At 53.1% G+C, this 18900-nt stretch overlaps 3 protein-coding genes across 3 annotated transcripts; all 3 read right to left on the reverse strand.

Moving 5' to 3' along the window:
- Positions 1 to 561: 561 nt before the first annotated feature.
- NECHADRAFT_98719 (uncharacterized protein) lies at positions 562 to 1374 on the reverse strand (the record flags this gene model as incomplete). Its single annotated transcript, XM_003054110.1, has 1 exon — positions 562 to 1374. The coding sequence occupies one exon, from the start codon at positions 1372 to 1374 to the stop codon at positions 562 to 564; it is 813 nt and encodes a 270-aa protein (XP_003054156.1).
- A 9929-nt stretch (positions 1375 to 11303) lies between these two features.
- On the reverse strand, positions 11304 to 13130 carry NECHADRAFT_74586 (uncharacterized protein; the record flags this gene model as incomplete). Its single annotated transcript, XM_003054111.1, has 2 exons — positions 11304 to 12484; positions 12812 to 13130. 2 exons carry the CDS (start codon positions 13128 to 13130, stop codon positions 11304 to 11306), a joined length of 1500 nt encoding a protein of 499 aa, XP_003054157.1.
- A 364-nt stretch (positions 13131 to 13494) lies between these two features.
- NECHADRAFT_98720 (uncharacterized protein) lies at positions 13495 to 14951 on the reverse strand. The gene is made up of 3 exons (XM_003054112.1): positions 14583 to 14951; positions 14438 to 14514; positions 13495 to 14375 (listed from the first exon to the last, which is right to left on the reverse strand). The coding sequence occupies exons 1-3, from the start codon at positions 14710 to 14712 to the stop codon at positions 13968 to 13970; spliced, it is 615 nt and encodes a 204-aa protein (XP_003054158.1). The 5' UTR covers positions 14713 to 14951; the 3' UTR covers positions 13495 to 13967.
- Positions 14952 to 18900: the final 3949 nt, after the last annotated feature.

Raw genomic sequence — 18900 nt, forward strand, 5'->3', positions numbered from 1 at the left:
CTTTGTTCGTCATAACGTGGTCAAAAAGTAAAGGAAAGTTCTGGGGTATATCCATCATAAAAAATACACAAAAAGCCTCCGTGTCCCGGCCATCATAAGCGCCAGCACGTAAAGTAATCCTCCCTTGAAGTTTCGAAAAGGGATTAAACGAGTCGATCTCTGCCGACTAGGAGTAAGAAGAAGAAAAAAAGATTGGGGTTCTTGCTTGTTTCATAAAAAGGAACGTGGGCATGAGCTTTGTTGCTTGGGTAGGCAGTGTTGTAACGTAGAGTTTCGGGTGGGATTCGGCGAATGAAATGAGATAATCTCTCTTGCTCGTCATTGTTGATGCAAGAATCCATCCATCAGTTCATAGCACTTTGATTCCCTTGTCCCTGGTGGTTTCAAGGCAGTCCGTCCGAGATGATCGGCCCCGCCTTTCTCGGGACAACGGTGATCGACGGGGGTTGAAACGAGCCGGCGCCGAAACCGTTGCTTTTGTTCACCTCGCATGGCATACAGGCCAGACCGGGGTTACTGTACGGCGTAGGAATACCGAAATTGAGTCTGCCGTGTTATGGTTCATCCGATAGCCCTGCCAATTTCCGACTTGCGGATCAGCGGCCGGGGTGAGAGCCCACCCATGAATACCTCGTCATCAAATGACATCCTTGAAGGGCTGATCATGGAGTGCATCCGGTGGTGTTGCCGTCGGATGTCAAGAGACCGATTTGCTCGCGGAATGTACTCGCTGGAGCTGCGAGGGCCGAAGACGGAATCGGGGTAGTGGCCGTGCCAAGGATCGCGAGGTGAGATGGCACTCACGGTGCTGCTGCGACTGCTGCGTGTGCGACCATGGCGAGAGGCCGAAGGGGGAAGCTTGGCCAGACGTGAGGGCTGGCGCTTCAAAGGCGAGACGAAGGCATCGTCGCCTTGGACGGTCTCATCGGTGAGACCTGGGCGTGAATTAGGGGCACGGGCGAGGAGCGGAGTCGAGGGGACATCGATGCTGCGCTTGTGATGAAGGGAGCGAGGTGAAGAAATCTCCTCGTGAGGGTTCGGGCTGTTGTAGATGATGACACTGGGCGGTTTCCGAATCGAGCTCACGGATGTGCTCTTCTGACGCTGGTGCTGCTGCAGCTGTTGCTCCAGGCTGTGGCTGTGTCCATGGTTGGAAGTGGCCTCGATGATCGGTGTCTTCTCGAGAGACTTGTCGGTCCTCCAAGACTCAATCTCCTCATCGTCGATGGGGGTGATGCCTCTCTTCAAGAACAGGAAGCGACGTTGGCGTTGACGACTTCGGCGGTAGAGGAAGCATCCGACAGCAGTGATGGCGGTCAAGGGGACCACAGTCGCAAGGACGATGACGATGATCTTGATTTCCGAGTCGTTCATAATGACATTGTCATCGCGAGTCTGTGAGCGAGTATGATGAGGTAGGTGGTGGTGAGGGTGAGGGTGAGGGTGAGGGTGAGAGGTGAAAAGATGTCGTGAAAAGAGGCTCTGCCGTATAAGTCGCAGACCAAGATTGATTGAGAAGTGAAAGATGAGCGAGCGAAGTGCTTTCAACGGCAACGGTTACCGAGGAAATGTCCACGGGGCATCAGAAAGCCAGGAGTTTTACAATGCTTGCAACTCGTAAACTAGGGTAAAGGCGGTCAGTTGCTGTGTTGTTCAAGGGTATGAGCATGAGGCGAAGAGTGAGTGCAATGCCAAGGCTGTCCCTGAAAGATGAGCCGCAGGCATGCCAGTAACTAGGATCGAATCCAATGCTGATGATTCGTAAAGCGAAAGGGTAGACCAACGTGAAGACGGCACTCAAGGCGAGAGTTGAGATGATGCTGGATCAAATCGATTCGACCAACTCATGAGACGGTACAAGTTCAACCCCGTAAATCCGGCCACCGTTTTCCAAATCGACGTCGGTAAGGTAAAGAGGTGAGGGGGGTAACGGGCCAGGAACTGGACGCCCTGTATATGGCACAGACAGGACGAGGGACGGCAGGTCGGGGATGGGTTGAAGCTATATAGGGACTGGGGGCCTTTTAGAGAAAGAGAAGCGAGGCAGAAGAGCGGAACTGGGGTGTGGGAGGGTGTGCAGGGTTACAGCGGCGGCGTGTCATGGGTAGGGACGGGATGGATGGACCTGGATCGTCATGAGCAGCATGGGATGGGATGGATTCTGAAGCAGGGGTGTGGAGAAACGAGCGAGCGAGCCAGAGAGGGTGTGAGAGCGGGAGGAAGCTGATACAGACCTCCATCGAGAGACGGATGGATAAAAGATACTTGGTGGACTAAATCCGTCCACAAGCTGGGGTCCAGTACGGAGAGGGTACCAACTGTTCTATGCTTAGCAGCACCCAGTTCCTGTTTCGTTCAGGTACATGTACATATTTCTAGATGCTCCTGCTCCTGCTTGCTCCTGCATGTGCCTTGCATATGGTTGAACTGGGCGAGGCGGCGAGCTCAGGCAAGGCGACCAGAGCAAACCGGGCTGCAAGGAGGAAAACGCAGGCCAAAGTCCCTTTCAATTTGGGCCTTGTTTTCTGGTCTGGTCTCTGGTCCGGCCTGGCCAGGAAGAATAATTCCCGCAGAGAACCAATACAACCCGAGTCGTGCCTTGCGTCTTGCATCTCGCCGCGTGTGTGTGTGTGTGTGTGTGTGTGTGTGTGTGTGTGTGTGTGTGAATGCTGCTGTGTCGAGTCAAGAGCCAATCGACCTCCCACCAGACAAACAAGTCAAGACCCCCTGCGGCGACGGCGCTGGACGTGGATGCGGGGCGGCACACGGTCCAACGTTTTAGGGGCACGTTAGAGACCAAGACTAGCCCTGACCAAGGGCTCCATAGACTGGGAGGGGCGCCACGCCACTTCCCACAGGGGACCTCGTCTCTCACCAGGCGGGGGACAGGGGCATCTTCCACTTGAAAGCCATGGCGCCATGGATGATGAAGCAGCAGCCGAGGGAACGTGGCACCGCCAGGGACGGTTCTTTCAAACGGTGACGGCAGAGAAGGGTTACGGTGACAGGCTGTGCCGTCCAGGCTGGGCATCATTGCCTCTGCCAGCTGTCATCTCGATCGATCCAAACATTGTCCACGACATGGATGGATGGATGTGATGTGCCATTGATATCTGTACAATTATGAAAGGACCATGCTTTGGCCAATTCCCATCCATTCATCCATCAAGCCCATATCACCCCCTCGCGTCGCTTCCCATCCCATCCCATTGCATCACCTCTGCGCTGCGCTGCGCTGAGCTGCAACAGTCAAAGACACGGCCTGATCTGATCTGAGAGGACCAGGCCCAGGTCCTCCATCCAAGACATGTGTGTGCGGTCTGGTCCAGAAAGGGAGAGAGACATTACTACTCAGAATCAAGTTAGAGAGCCCCCAGCCACCAAGTACATAGCAAGCAACCTCGAAAGAGGGAAACCTCGCAATCAAAAAAGCAAAGAATGATGCGCTGGGCTCGACTCGGCTCGGGCCCCTCGGTTGGTTCCTAGCCCGTCAACGTCCAGAACGGCGAGGCTTCTGTCGCTTCGGTCGACAGGCCCTGCAAGGGAGACGGATCGGTGAGAAGGCGACTTACATGATGGCCTCGCTTTGCCTGGCCAGGCTTGACTTACCTAGCCTGGAATGTAAAGAAATTGGGCAGTTCCTCTGCCGTTGATCCGCACGTGAAGCACTTTGTCTCACCCTGTCTCGTCTCGTCTTGCTCTCTCTATCTACGATGCGGTCTGTGAAATGAGCGCGCGATAATCAGGTTATCGCGACTCAACACCTCTCCACCGTCTCCCAAGCCCCCGTCTGAACGAATACGTATACCAGGGGAGACAATCACGGCTCGGCAGGTCGACGTTGGGCCTCGGTGGCAGCTGCAACAAGACTGCCGTGTGCTGTGCATTTCTGGAGCCGTTGGGCCATTTTTCGATAGTACCAGATGCCGTATCCATTTATGGTGCTATATCTCTCTGAAGCTCTCGCCATGGTTCGTCAAGAACCGTGACTAGTCACATGGAGCACTCTCCCAAAACGAACCACCTGGGCCGGCCCGGGTCTTTGTCGCTGTGCCTGCCAAGGACCGGAGTCACAGAGGATATGCCCATTTGTTGCGCCGTGAATCCAAGCTATCGCGATATACATACTTTCACAGGGGTTCAGGACATTTTTTTGTTTGCTTCTTTTGTGACCCGTGTCTGTGATGGGATGGGATGAGATAACATGTGGTGGTGCCTTTTCTTTTTGCCGTCACTGTGCAGTCGATCAGACGGGACGATCTATGCGAGCCATTTGACGTGATGAAGCTACGGGATGCAATGCGAGCCATTTGCAACTGTCTGTTTGTCGTAGACCGGCTGAGTCGACGCTACATGATACGCTACGATGCGATGCGATGCGGCAGTCGACGCTGTCTCTCCCAAGACGACCTCACTTCAGCACTTGCATAACTACATACATATGTCCGTTCAGCCACAGACAGATAGACGGTGAAATAACTGCCGTGTCAAGAGGCGACGCCATCAATTAGTTTCCCTCTGGCTAGAACTTGATCCAATACCACCTCCGAACGGATATCCCGTCCTCCGACTCTCAACTTGCCCCTTTGGGCAGGGGGATCTCACGATCGAGCCTATCGCATCGCGTGCGGTTTTTTTTTTCTTCATCCTCTAGTCCGCAAGACCACGTTCAGCCGCGATACCCTGGTCTTATCCCGCGTTCCTCTCGCTCAAACTCTTCTTGGCTTCGGGGGGTCGATGCTACTAGTTCTCAATGGTGACTGCGCCGGTCAGGAACGCCAGAGACATCAGGTCGGCCCTGGACTTGTCAGGCTCAGGCCCTTTTTACATGTTGCAGCTGTCACCGCCTTCTCCGCTATGATATTGTTCCTCGTCAGCCGCTGTGAGATTTTGAGACAAGAGGCTAGACTTGGGATGTCAGCCGCGATGAATACGTGAATACCCTCAAGGGCAATGATCGACACGGCCAGGAGGAGGATTTGATGGGAGGCTGAGCGAGGGCACGTGCTGACGAAGGCTTCGGGATCTCTGGAATCTACTGTTCCTGTTCTGTTCCTGTTCCTGAGCCTGTTCCTGGATCCTCTTTCTTGTTCCTGGTTCCTGGCCTGGGCTCCCCCATGGCTTGGTCACGCCACCGGTTTGGACAGACACCATCTCCACATTGAGACCTGGTCCGTCCTCTTCTTATCAGCTCCCCTCTGCAAACACGACTGAGCTACAAAACGGTGGTGGTGGTGGATGGTGGATTTGGGTTGGGGGCTTTTCCTCGCTTCTAGCGGTGGTGGTGTTAGTGTTAGTGCCTTGGTAGTGGTTGGTCAGGTCGGCCGTTGAGTGCCTTGAGAGGAAGAGGCTGGGCTTTGCCGTCCATCAAAGAAGCGGTGTAAGAGGGACGAGATGGAAGAGTTCACGACGACATGGGCATGGGCCCCTGATCTTCCTTCTCCACATTCAACCTCAACCCTGGTTCATCCCGTTCAGATGTTGGCTTTGCTCAGCCTGGTCTGCCAGCCTTTTTGGGTCATGAGGCCTCAAACCTCGTCTCCCTGACCTTGGCTAAAATCACTTAACGCGTCTTTCTTGTCAGCCTCGACAGGGATGATCCCTCGATGGGAATTTTGCGAGAAGGATGCGCCATCATGGTGTCTGCTACTGTACGTACCTCTCAGTTCGATAGATGGATCCAAGATGCCATTAACGAGTGGAGATGCATGGTTCGGCAGACGGTGGATCCTGCCTGCGGGAAAAAAGAAGAAGCGAGAGTTTCTGGTCACGAACTTGACAAAAAGCAGCCTTTAGCTTGGAGATGCCGCGCTAGAAGCAGGAATGGCCTCTGAGACCGGCGCGAGACAAGAAGAGGCTTAGAACCAAAGGACCATGGCCGAAGGAGAGGGTGTGGACAAGAGCCCGGGCTGACCAAACAAAAGATGAGCTAGACGAAAGATCGGACTGTGAGCCGTCCCGTTGATAGGCTCGTCCCGCCCGTTTCGACCCCGGTTCTGGTGGCTTCAGTCATCCAGGAACGCTCGGGCTTGATGTTTGTCCGTCCGTTTCGTCTGCGTTTTGAATGATACGGTGAGCGGACGTAGATCGGGCGACGATCATGATCATGATCGTGGGTATGGGATTGTCGCTTCTGCCAGAACATGAGATTCTCCGTCTGCAAGACCCCATTCACACATCCTCAGGGTCCAATTGATGTATCCTTGTGTGTCTACACTGCATGAGATAGCTGACGGTGAGATCCGACTGCTCTTTAGATGGGGTCTTGCATGATGGATGTTCTGAGAGTTGAAAGTTGAGCGGTCGCCCCCGATACTGCAGGTCCACCATTGGACCAACACCAACCACCACCACTTCCACCTAAGCAGTTACTGGACCTCTGCCGTCTCTTGCGGCTACAGTACAGTGGTGGGCCTCGCTGGCACTGGCAGTTCGTGGGTGGTGGGACACTGAAACCCATGCCTTGGCCTTGGCCTTGGCCCCTCACCTCCCTCTCAAAGATCGTGCGTGCGTGCTTCTTGCTGCAAGGCACGCAGCCCTCCTCCTCATCATCTCAAGAGAGCTGCGAGGGGTAAGGTCCTTGTACAGTCAGACGGACATACAGAACGGCTGGTGGTTGGTCCCCCTCAATTCCCCATTCCGAACTACACCGAAGAGGGCTTTTTCCCCTCCTCTCTCGAAACCAACATCGTCCCGTGTCTTTTCGTGTGACGACACCATCAAAGAATGACTTGCATCAGTAGCTCAGCGCCCGTCGTAGCATCCCCCAAGGCCCAACCAAACATGAACTCGAGAATATCTTCCCCTAGTCCCAGAGCGGCACGAGGCTGAGCCCGTGACATGGACGAGTTTAATTACACTCGGCCTCGTGCAGGAAGAAGCAATTATTCATGTCTCTGTTTGTCACTCGACTGCACAGAACGAGCAACAAAAACCCTACCTAAGCTGGGTTACCTAAATCCACCATCTCGCATACATCAATTTCCACCCCCGCCAAACACACGACGCACATCATCCAACGTCGTTGCCGGCCCCCGCCGCAGCTGATGGATGATACCATGAAACCATGGAGTTGACCGGTGAGCGGGGGCAGGTGAGAGACATGATCTCATGAGAGGCGTCCTTTTTCTTTTTCCTTTCTTGTTGAGACAGTATTGATGGCCTCAGCGTGGTGGATTAAGCCGTCGATAGCAATTTAGCAAAGTGGTTGCATACAGGGCCCGAGGAGATCCCGTCTGCCCGGCTTATGGTGGCCCAGAGTGCTCTTGAACACTGGATCCAAGACACAAGTCAGTACAATGGCTTACAGTGGTCAAGAGGTCAAGTAGGGGGTGCCCACGTGACATTGGGGGCGGCATATCACGGCCTAGATCCATTGCCAGCCAACCCAAGATGGCGTATGCACACCACATATCCATCGCATCTCATCAAATGATCACACGTCCCAAGCTGCACAGCCTCGTCGTCCGACAGCGATTGTCGTTCCATAGCCCATCACATCTCACAAAAAGAGAGCAGCAACAGCAGTCTCCGTCTACCGTGCTACGCTGCATCTGTGGGGCCGTGTGTTGGTGATGCTACAGTCCAGCAGCAACCACGGGTTCAATATCACTTTACGGATATAACCCACTTTCCAAATGGATATCAATGCATTGCATGTTTCCAACGGCCCCAACGCTCGTTCATCTTGCTCTTCCCCCGCCGTTTGAAACGCTGCCTTCTCCACTGACCCGCGACGTCAATGATGACCATGAACAGGATCCATACTCCGTTTTGGGAGTCTTCCGTTCCGCACTCTTCGGAATACCTCGTAGGTGTCTTGGCTCTGGGCAACAGCAACGGGCAACGGTATTGGATTTCTAATCTTTGCCATCGAGACGACGATCATCCTCTCGCCTGCGGCCGGTCCGCTCTGCGCGATGAGACGCTGCGGCCTGCTGGTCAGCTTCGAGTCAAGCGCAAGCAAGGAGACTACGCGCAGATGTACTGTAGGGATCGGAGATGCCAATGGATACTTGATTACGACAGCAGCCGAGCTTGCCCATGGCATGGCTCACGGAAGCTCCGGACTTGAAAAAGAGGGTATATCGGTAAGCCGAGATACCATTGCAGGACTCGAAACAAGAGGTTGTTCGCAAACGACTCGACGCTCCACAGCGAATCCTCCTCAACTTTGCCTATCCTGTGCTACACGGCATGACGGCGCTCTATTGCGTCCGGCTTGCTCATCAACCCCGGACCTATCCCCCCTCGCAACAAGAGAGAGAGCCAAGAGACCCATCTTTTGTCGCGTGGCAGAGCAGCTCTTTTTTTATTCCCTTCTCCTCCTCCATTCCTTCAACCGTTTTCTGCGGCTGGGGTGGTATTCTGTATTTGCAGGGGCATCAGACAAGCATATCCCTGCCTGGAAGTGATCGATTGGCGAACAAGGTCCAAAGCTTGTGTTTGAGATTTTTCCCAGTGGAAAAAGGCGCGCAGAGCAGCATTGAAGGATCTCGATTATGGATGGGATGGTTGTTTCGGACTAGAACTGGCATTGTCCGTCTCATGGAGGGGAGAAAACCTGTTTCGCGGAATCTGTTCCATCCATGAACCAACTGACACAGTTACACGAGCAATTTTTTCTCTCGTTGCAAGCTTGGTACATACACCAGGCCTCGCTCGACTCAGCTCGACTTGTTGTCCCTCTCTCCACATGGGCCTTCACGGTGGCCAATTCGATACCTACAGCGCAGTCAAAACAAACAAGTGCGGCGAGGTACATCAAGAATAGACCGTTCAGGCGGGCCAGCTTGCCGTGCGGGCTTCTCGACTCCATTTCGTGGCATTCACGATCTGACTCGCATTCACGCACACCAAAGGTGTCCAATCCAGCAGAGACACAACATCCACCGTGAAGACGAAAAAGAAGACGACAACAGCTGCATCATGCGTCATCAGCAAACAAGCAGCGGCGAGTCCGTCGCCCAACTTGTGAGGTGAGGCAGAGTTTACTATTCAGACTCCTCTTACCACCCATCACGTTCGGCTCTGCTCCGTCGGCATCTAACAACAAGATGCGGCTCTTCTAATCCGGATGGGTGGTGAGAAATGAAAAGGCTCCCTTTCTGTAACAGTCTCGTCGTGACAGAGCAAGGATGCCTCAGCAAATCACAACAGCAAACCCCATCTACAAGCCGCCTGTGGTGCCAGCGTATGACTGCATGGAAGAGCCCTGCGACCCTCTAGGCGTCCCATCCTGTCATCTCCCCCCTTCCCAGGGCCTCGGGTTTGTGGTTCTTTGCTGGCTTTTCTTGTTTAAGGCTGATGATGCGGCCTCGAGAACTGGCCGCATGTACGAACTTTCAGGTACGGTGTAATCCGTTGGCTGGCTGTCGTTCCTCAAAGGGAGCAAGAGAGGTGGTCGCACATTTGGCCGCATAGAACGTGGCATGCGGATAGCTTCAAGCTTGCTCGGGCACCAAGTTCCTGAAGACCAATCAATAGCAACGGAAGAAAAAATGCCTCTTTTTTTTCTCTCTTCACTCTTTTGCTAGTTCATCAATTGCAAGCCGGGACTATTGTAGCCGAATTGTAGCTTGGTATCTTTGACAGCCACTTCAATTGCTAGCTCTCACTCTGGCTCCAAATAAGCGCGTTTCACGATTTTTTTCTACCCGTCAGCACTTCGACTCGCGGCCATACACGTGTGTCACCAGCCATCCAACAGTTTTTTTCTCCGGATGCGCGGGGAATTTCCTTGGCCGTTGGAAAGTTAATTCACTCATTATGATGTCTTTTTTCTTGATCTTGGGTGGCGACTTTCTGTATCAGCTGGCTTGGAGGGTTGCACGCCGACTCAAGTAATATAGAGATGGTCATATAGCAGATACTCGCGATACTACATTATGAGAGCATTGTGAGAACACTTGTTAAGCGTTAGACTAACTAATGCGAGTATCGTCCTGCAGTTCAGTCGTGCAGCTCCAAGTTCCTGCAAGCAAGCAAACCTGTCTCTGCCAACACATGGAGCCAACCACCTCAAATTAGCTGCCAGGCAACTAACGTTGGATGGAACTAACGTGACCTAAAGAAACCGGTTATCTTCTATCAGAGAGCATTAATGGTTCTCGTGTTAAGCTATAGTTCCTCGCATTAACTCCCCCTGACTCGCCGTCTTGAGTGCTAACGGCTCGAGTCCACTTTGCCGTGTCATTGCTGTGCATGGTCCGAAGAGTCGGTGATGCCAAGGCATGTGATTTTCCCTGGAACAGGCTTCATGGTCACGTTTCAGGGAGGACTGGATCGCGAGGAGTCAAAGGGCGGTGAGGTCTGTCTGGTTCCACTCCTGTGGAGGCATAGGGTAGGCAGCTTTGCCAGAATCCCAAGGTTATGAAGTCAATAATAAACAAAGGAGTTGGCTAAGACCGAAAGTGACTGGGTGTGACGGTGTTTTTTTCAAAGCCAAGACTGAAGTTAAATTCGTGTGGATGAATACGTGTGGTGAGGTAGGTATAGCAACCCAGATATGAAGGAAGACGATGCCTCGGAACGTGAACCATCACCCCCAGATTGCAACTCAAGCACAGTTCCGTCTACAACACACGAGATGACCAACTCACCATCAAGGCGAGTGTTACATGCTTTGACTTGGCTTTCCGGCATGTATTTCTTGTTGATACCTGACCAAAATGGCCGTACAAGAGTTCAGAAAGAACTGGCCCACTGTCAGTAGCTTTCCCACACTCGCTTGAATATCGTCAGACATGATGCAAAAGATAAACAGACGCAGACTCACAAGACGTAAAAACAGAATGGACGCCATATTCAGCTGATGCATTAGGAGTATACCTGGTGAAAAGGAAACCCATTGACAACTACCCCTGGCTGCTCACGGAGTCGAGCACGATAGCAGAGATGTCAATTCGCCCAAGTCCAGCGACGGTACTGCTTCAACACACGGTATTCGGACCGTACAGTGACTAAGCTACACCCAGTCTTGCTGCACCATCTACTGTCAAGCTCACAGCACAAGTAGAGAGTTGTCATTTGGTAACGAGTTTAAATGCACTCGCATTCAACATCAGCTATTAACAAAACTAGGAAATAGAAATGTAACAAAGACAAAGCACTGGATTTGCTATAACCATGATAAAATGAAAACAAATGAGAAAATATGAATGGTAGTTTCTATCAAAGGCACTTAGTGTCACTTGACGTCCCTTGCTCATCACAAACACCCACCGCTGCCTTACCAGCACTTGTTGTTATTCAAGAGGCTCTCGCCCCCAACCCGTAACACCGCACTGGAAAGGCCCCTGGAGTCAATTCGCGTCATATATATCATCAGGGTCGTCCTCAATGCCAGCACCAGAGGAAGTCTTATCATCTGTATTGTTAGCAGAAGTATCTCCCTGATTGACAGCGTCAGAAGAAGCATCACCCTCGCTGCCGGTGTCAGAGGAGCCACTCCCCTGGTTCATGTTTAGGGGAACTGGGGGAGGATCTTCGAAGAGCATGCACTGATACCAGGCCTCCTCGGCCCTTTCAAGACGCTCCTCGCAAATCTTGATCTCAGTGTACATGCCAAGGTCTCTCAACAGGTCCACAACGTCGTACGTACACTCGTCCGAGTGATCGTCTCTGGCCAGCTTGCAGAGAACCTCCATAAACGCCGAAGGCTCTGCGTCGCGTGCCCACTCGAGCAGACGACACTGGATCTTTGCCCAAGTCACGACCCATTCCGCATCCAGGCTACCACCCGCAAGACGGCTCTCGATGGTACGTCGACCGCATCTAGAGCGTTGGTCGCCGGGTGTCATGCCTTCGAGCGTATTTGTCGCCCAGTTGCTACTGGCATACCGGTCATCGTCTTCATTTCTGCTCATCAGCTGTGCAATTTGATGCACGCCGGCATCACAGGAAAGAAGCTCCTTGACACCCGGCCAGGTGGGCTTCCACGACTTTGCGGCTGGGTACCATGTCGGTTCATCATGCCGGGCCATGATCTTGGGGTCCTCCAGAATCTTCTCGACTTCGAGTTGTTTCTGCCTATGGCGTCCTTCTTCCAAGAAAGGTTTCGGCGTTGAACCGGGCGAAGGCGCAGGTAAAGGATCCAGGCCGACAAGATTAAAGTTAACCTGAGGCGGTAGGTCCCGCGTGATGGATTCACCATCGAGCAGCGCTTCCTCCTCTGGTGTCAGGAGCTCAAAGTCCCTCGTTGGTATCGGCCGTCTGTGTCTCCGTGCCTGGGAATCCGGCTTCTTGGGTCGGAAAAAGGGCTTGCTATTGGGAGCCTCCCAGTCAGAATCATCACTGGGACACTCGGGATCCAAGGCCATGAACTCGCCATCATGATTTTTTTCCTGGTCCCTGATGTGTTGGCGAAGCTTTTGACGCGACACAACGGGGGCTTCACCCAATTTCCTTGCTCGCCCGAGATATCGAGGAATCCAGCTCGATGCGTGGTAAGCAATCATCTCGTGAGCCTCCTCAGCATCCATACCTTTTGAAAGATCGGTATAGGCAAGGCGGCGGTTTGAGTTTGAGTACTTTGTTACACTCCTGCTTGGACAATGAAGGGTGGACAAAACACTGTCCGTTGCCCAGATGAGAGCAGCATAATTCCTTGCAGCCCTCATGTCCAAATGGTGAGGACCATTCCCGACGTGAACATGCATTCCGCATCTTTGATTGACCCTAACCCGGAAGTTGGTCGTCAATAGTCTGACAACGGCTGCGAGAAGCCGGAATGCTTCATCACAAGAATATAGCGGCGGGCTGTTCAATTCAACAGACTCCCAGCCAGTATTGAAGCAAGCATCCGGCACACCACTTTCCGACACCGAGCCATCAGTGCAGACTAGCCACCCAGGGGGTTTCGATTCATCACGGTCGTCCTCTTCGTCTTTTGTATACGCATCTAAGCGGATGCCCCTTAGCATCTGGGCTATCAAGTCCGGGACCGGCATCTTGGTAGATTGTACGGGTGGGAGGCCGGTTGTAGTTTCGTCATCCATACCATTCGTTCTATGGAAGACGAGAAATTCCAGCTCGACGCCGAAGCTGACGCGTGGAGGGCGTGTATACTTGTCCTGCTTTGATGATGAAGGCTGTGGTCTTTTGGACGCCACGCCTTGATTGTTGGTCATGATGCGGAGTGTTGGTCTGGGGTGCTTGCTGATGGATCTGTAGAGGTGGTCAGCTGTTGAGAATATCCAGAAGATATCTGTTGAGTGAGTGAGCGAGTCTAATTGTACAAGACTCTCGACTCTCTGGAAGGACATCTCGGAATATATACCACCTTTGCACCGGGCCTGTCTAGGATATCTGTTCCCCAGCAGCTTGTCCACTCCACTTGGCCTAACCGTTCATCAACCATTGTAGGCTTTGTTCACCATCATGCGCTCAATGAACACAGGTCATGATGAGACGGAATTTGAATCATGTTTGGGCAACCTTGGCCTTGAACAAACAATTCCTTTATCTACTGGGGTATCAGGGGGAAGAGAAGACTGAAAGCCAAAGGTTTCTTTGTTCCTTGTTCAATATGAAGTTTTCCTACTCCCTTTCGCCTCTTGCTATGATTGAATTGGAAAAAAACTAAAAATAAAGCACAAAACATCCACCACCCCAAAGTACGACTTTCCCTTTGTATTACCCAGAGGGCAGCACAAAGCAGAAAGTCGTACTGCCGCAGCATGAAGCATTCAATCCGTCAACCATCAGTCCAATACGCCTGAGCGTGTCATTACCTCGTCCAAGCCTCGAGGGAAGCTTCCATCGTCGGGTCTTTACTCGTCAAAGGTATCGCGTTGCATGTCTGAAAAAAATGTGTACTTGGTAACAAAAATGGGTACGAGAAGTGAAAACAGGCGTTCGAGTAAACGACGTTCACCTGGCACCCATGGGCCCAGCACGTGTTTGTGCTAGAACCTGTGTTGTGGCGCTGCCAATCGAGCACCGCATGCGTAAACCTCATTCGCTCATTAGAGCAGATAGGCCAGCATGCCGAGAGCAGCAGCAGCCGCAGCAGCACCGCCCGCTGGCGCCATAGTAGGGGCAGCAAAGCCATCAGAGCTGGTCGAGGTTACCGTGTCTTCAGTAGCAGAGGCGCTGGCAGCCGTCCCGGTGGCCGATCGGGTGGCACTCGTAAGGGTGGTCGTGGCATCGTCATCATCGTCGTCGCTGGCGGTGTTCTTGGGAGGCGACTGGGTGGCGCAGAGGGCTTGGATCTTGGACTTGCAGTCCCGCTGACCACTCTGGCTGCCGGCGTTCTGCGAGATGCACTGGGCGAAGAGCTCCTGGCAGATAAAGGTGGGCATGGTCTGCGTGTAGTACTGGAGACCGGGAGTGGAGCTGTTGGAACTGCAGGCACATTCCCACACGAGGGTTTCCTGATAGCGGCATTAGCTTCCATGATCATACAATAGGTAGGTGTGCTGAGAATTGTACGTACCGCAGTGCAGTCGTTCTCCTCGGTGTCGTCCTTGCAAAGGGTATCGCAGGTGTCCTGCTGAGCATTGCACCAGCCGGCTAATAAAACATATTGATTAGTACACTCCTCTGGGTTTCTGACCTTTCACGGCGGTTTTGGTACATACCTCGTGTTCCGAACTCAACAGTGCCTGGGTCAATGGTCATGTTCAGGGAGCTATCGTAGTCTTGGACAGTAGTAGTCTGAGCCGTGACAGCCGAAACGGCCAGGGCGAGAAAGGCGAGTGTGGATCGCATTTTGGATGATATCTGAAGTTATGGATGAATTGAGACGGATACCGAAGAGTGCGATGAGGAGACGGTGCGACAGGCAAGGTCGAAGATCACCAGGTGGTATGATGATGTTGATGGATGGATGCTCCGAGGTGGTGTTGTTGTTTTTGCTTGAGGGTGGTGAAGCAAGCGGAGCGGAGTGCCAGGTATTTATCTTTACCCAGAAACGGGAAGCTTGATGCAAACAGGGACGGGAAGGAAGGGGAAGGGGATCAGACCAAACGCGGAGGTTCAAGGGCAGGTGCGTTGGGTTTTAAACGAGGGAGCAGGAAAAAAGGAAGCGATGATCGGATTCGGTCTGGGCAGGTGCGGTGCAGCGCTGTGCCAGTGCCAGTGGCCTCGGTTTGATTAACGTTTTGCGACAGACGATGCTTCCAGACCTTGTCGGTCCAAATCGGCCGGCACGCACCCACAATCCGTAACCTACAGCAGAGCAGAGCACAGAACATACCCACGCGGCCCATGGATCCATATCCAACAAAACCCACATCCATGAGGCCGCCCCCATGAAGCTCCGGACCTATCAGTCCAGCTGCGCATGAGCTGCTGCTAGCTGGGTCTAGCTGCCCGCCAGCTCTCCTCGCTCCAAACTCTCAAGGGCAACGACGCACAGGCACAAGCCAGCTAGAGGTCGCATCGAATCGTATCCACCCCTTGCCCGGCGCCCGCTTGCAGCCACTCACGACATGCCCCTGCTCGCCCTTGCCGGCGCCATTTCCGTTCAGTCGTCATGACTACCACCACCATCATTGCTCCGCGCCAGGAACCATCCCATCCCATCCATTCATTATCCATGGCATTCACTGCTGCAACTGCCTGAAATGGCCATCGAGATTCTGCCGCTGACCAAGACCAAGACCAAGACCGGGGCCGGGGGCCGCCACACTCGAACCTATCGAGGGAAATAACCGGGCCCACGAGGTCCGGGAAAGAGGTTGGGCCCGTGGGAGGCGGCAGCCCACGACTCGACTTGTTGCGCACAACCAGGATTAGACGCACCTCGATAGACAATCGGTGGCCTGGTAGCAAAGTCTCGGCATCACGCTAGCACCGTCGCCTCTCGTCACTCTCGCTCGTGTTGGACCTAGGCCCCAGCATGGAGCCCAATCTAGCCAGCACCAGTTTTTTTGCCAGCTGGAGATGCCCGGCTCAACAAGCGAGAACTCCATCCGATGCCGAGGGCCCATATCTGAGACGAGCCAATAATCTCGGGCACCTTGAATCACCATTGTCTCTAATATTTGACACGGGCCACCTTAGCGACCATCTGTATTGCCTCATCAGAGCTCCGTTCCTCACAAAATGGGCATGACGACCACATAGTGTTGTCTTTGTGGGTTGATCTCAAACTCCAACGCGTTGGGCCTCGGCGGTGTCATCTCCACGTCGACGTTGAGCACTCAGTTCTTGGCGCGAGGTTGGAGCTGCAGCTAGAGATCTGCTCGACAGCACCATCTCCGGAAAAGACGGGACACCCGGAAAGTGGAAAGGGAAAAGTCCATCCATCTTCCGCGTCCATTTGGCTCATCACAGGCAGGGACGCCAAGACGTCAATCTTTCTCCAACAGGCTGGGTATCATCGATGGCATCCCAGCTCGGATGTATCAAACGCCCGGTCCTTTTGCCCATGTTGGGTTATCTCAATCTAACCCATGTGCATGGTGCGTAGTGTCACGGACAGCCAGATACACATGTTGGACTCTGTGCGATCCATGCAAAGCTGTCATCGCATCTCAACGCTGTACCGCTGCAGGCCCTACGGGAATTCACCACGCTCAAGATGCCATCTAGAAATTTTCACATCAAGTGGATGACCTTTTGGAAGCGTACAAGCCAACCTAGCATGCAGCTGCCAGCTTGTCCCGCGCGATTGTCTCCACCCGGCCCCATCTTCCTTGTCTCGTCCCATCCAGAATGCGTCACTTTCATCCCCCCTCCCAAGCTAATCTGCCCATTCCCCCGTCACTCCGACTAGACTGGACTGGTCTTGCTTTGTCTATCATCCAAATTATCCATATTGCAATTTCTGGTCATGTATCAAGTTTGATTGTGGCCAGCGGCAATCAAATTGGACCGGTTCTCGCCTCGGAGCCATTCGCTCTTCCTCGATAATGGGCTTTGAAACGAAGGAGGCCGTCGACGAGACCCAGGAGCTATCGCGACAATGCTGCGACAAGCTCCTGTGAGCTTTCGCCAATCATATCCCCAAATCAGCGCCCCAGACCGAAGGTCGAATGAGACGCCAGTCTGAACTTGAGTAACACCGCGCGTCTCAGTCGCCAGGATAGCGAGACAGCAACACAACGGCGCCACATGCTTAGCTTTGCAGATCGGCCAACGTGAGAGGCCATGATAGCCGCCTTGCGGAGCACCTGTCATGTGTATGGCTTCGAATCTCCAATACTCCAACCACTCAGTTTTGGCCTCTTCTCCATGACACGCGGGGAGGCTAGGCGACCCGAGTCTATTCCCTCTACGGAGCGCTTTCTGTGAGTTAGGGCTGCAGAGGCACCTCCACACGCGCGATACCCGTACTACCGACTGACGATCGATCGGTCGGTTCCCAACCCCTCGGGCTTTCTTGTTTGACTGCCTCTCGTGCCACAACAGTGCGTTCTCTAGCAGTGTCGCGCAATGGGTTAAGCGCGTGGTACGGATTGGGCTTGCTAATGCTAGGACGTCCAAGTTTTGTTTGACTGGCGATCTTTTGGCCTCGTCCCTGTGATCTACTCGAGTCCTCGGTCTCGTTGATGAGCTTGCAACTGAGAAAGTTTGAGGCGCCGTTTTCATAGTCATATTCGAATTTCCCGAGATGCACAACAGCCGCTTGCGTCTCATCCCAAATGTGTCGATCAGAGAGCCTCCATAAGCCGCGCGGCCACATCTGAGGGCCTTCGGGACCGGCAAAGTTCAAGTTTACTTGAGCGTTGGATCGTGTGCAAGTTGCCATATTGCCGTGCCGATACTCCGTCAGGTGCTGTTTACATTGCCTATGGAGAGTGAGCGCTGCCGACTTGTCCGTTGCTGGGCTCGTTATTCGTTGTCAATCTCGTTGCATTCCCCGCTAGCCCGGCAACGTCTTCCGATCTCTGTTGACTGTCTTTGGGCTATGAGCTCTTATCAACCTTCCCCTCCCTCTCGCAGTGAGACCTCGTCATTATGAAAAGGGGCTCAATTGTGTCTCACTGTTGCCCTTGACGTATCCATCATATTGCAGGGCTCTGCCTTTTTTGTTCCACGTGTGGAGGGATGGCGTTGTCTCTAAACAGTTGCGATTAGTCCTAGTTGTAAGTGCCCAGCGAGGACATATCGTCCCTTTGTTGTGTCTTCCTTGTCGTCCATGACAAGGGCTACTGCCACAGATTTGTTTACTCGGCACGTGGCAGCCTTATACGGCATCCAGCATGATCAGCCATTCTTGTTGCAGTTCTATAATATGAGACCTTGACATTATCATGCCACGTACAGACATATGTTTGACAATATTGCAGTGAGTCGGAGCAGCTATGATGTATGTGTTTCTGGCACCATTGGGTATCACGGGTGTACCTGGGAATAGAGCCCAGTCCTTGTTTTCTAGTGCTGCGTTCGTCATTATATTGTGAATTCTAGCTAGGACATAACCACCGGCTGGACTTTGTGTGCTGACCAGTGTCTAGGTGCTTGGTGGTTGTTGTGGTCCGAACAGCATGGTTGACAGCTCAAATGCGGACCTTGGTGCTCATCCACATGGTGATAATCGGGAGCAGGCAACACTTCTAGAGCTCCTTGTACTGGAATTACCAACGTACCCTACCAAACACTGTCTAGAATGACAATGGATCCATGATCCAATGTCGGTGGTAAAATGGTCACCCGAAATTCAGCACTCCGAGGTCAGCTCTAGGGTAGCTAGTGAAAGTCGGCACCTAAAAGGACAGGATCAGCGGGGGTGGGGGCTCTCAAGACAACCAGGTCCCTGCATCCAAGAGCGGGACGATCCATGGTTAAGTCAAGCACCTCCAAGCCAACAACTCCACAAACGCGGCGCCCAGTAGCCAGTGCTGCTTATCAACGACATCCATCCATCGTCAAACAGCTCAGATCACCCGGCTACTCGAGCAACGTCCGTTCGGAACCACATGACACCGCCGTCATAATCTGGCCCTCAAT

Source organism: Fusarium vanettenii (assembly GCF_000151355.1).
Source record: "Fusarium vanettenii 77-13-4 chromosome 1 genomic scaffold NECHAsca_1_chr1_3_0, whole genome shotgun sequence".
NCBI classification, from domain to species: Eukaryota; Fungi; Ascomycota; class Sordariomycetes; order Hypocreales; family Nectriaceae; genus Fusarium; species Fusarium vanettenii.

Bases quoted from the DNA above. Each gene is read 5' to 3' on its own strand.
- NECHADRAFT_98720 (XM_003054112.1), bottom strand. From the start codon at position 14,712: ATGCGATCCACACTCGCCTTTCTCGCCCTGGCCGTTTCGGCTGTCACG. The intron at 14,515-14,582 runs GTATGTACCAAA...ATGTTTTATTAG, and splicing joins TGTTGAGTTCGGAACACGAG to CCGGCTGGTGCAATGCTCAG. The intron at 14,376-14,437 runs GTACGTACAATT...TGCCGCTATCAG, and splicing joins AGGAGAACGACTGCACTGCG to GAAACCCTCGTGTGGGAATG.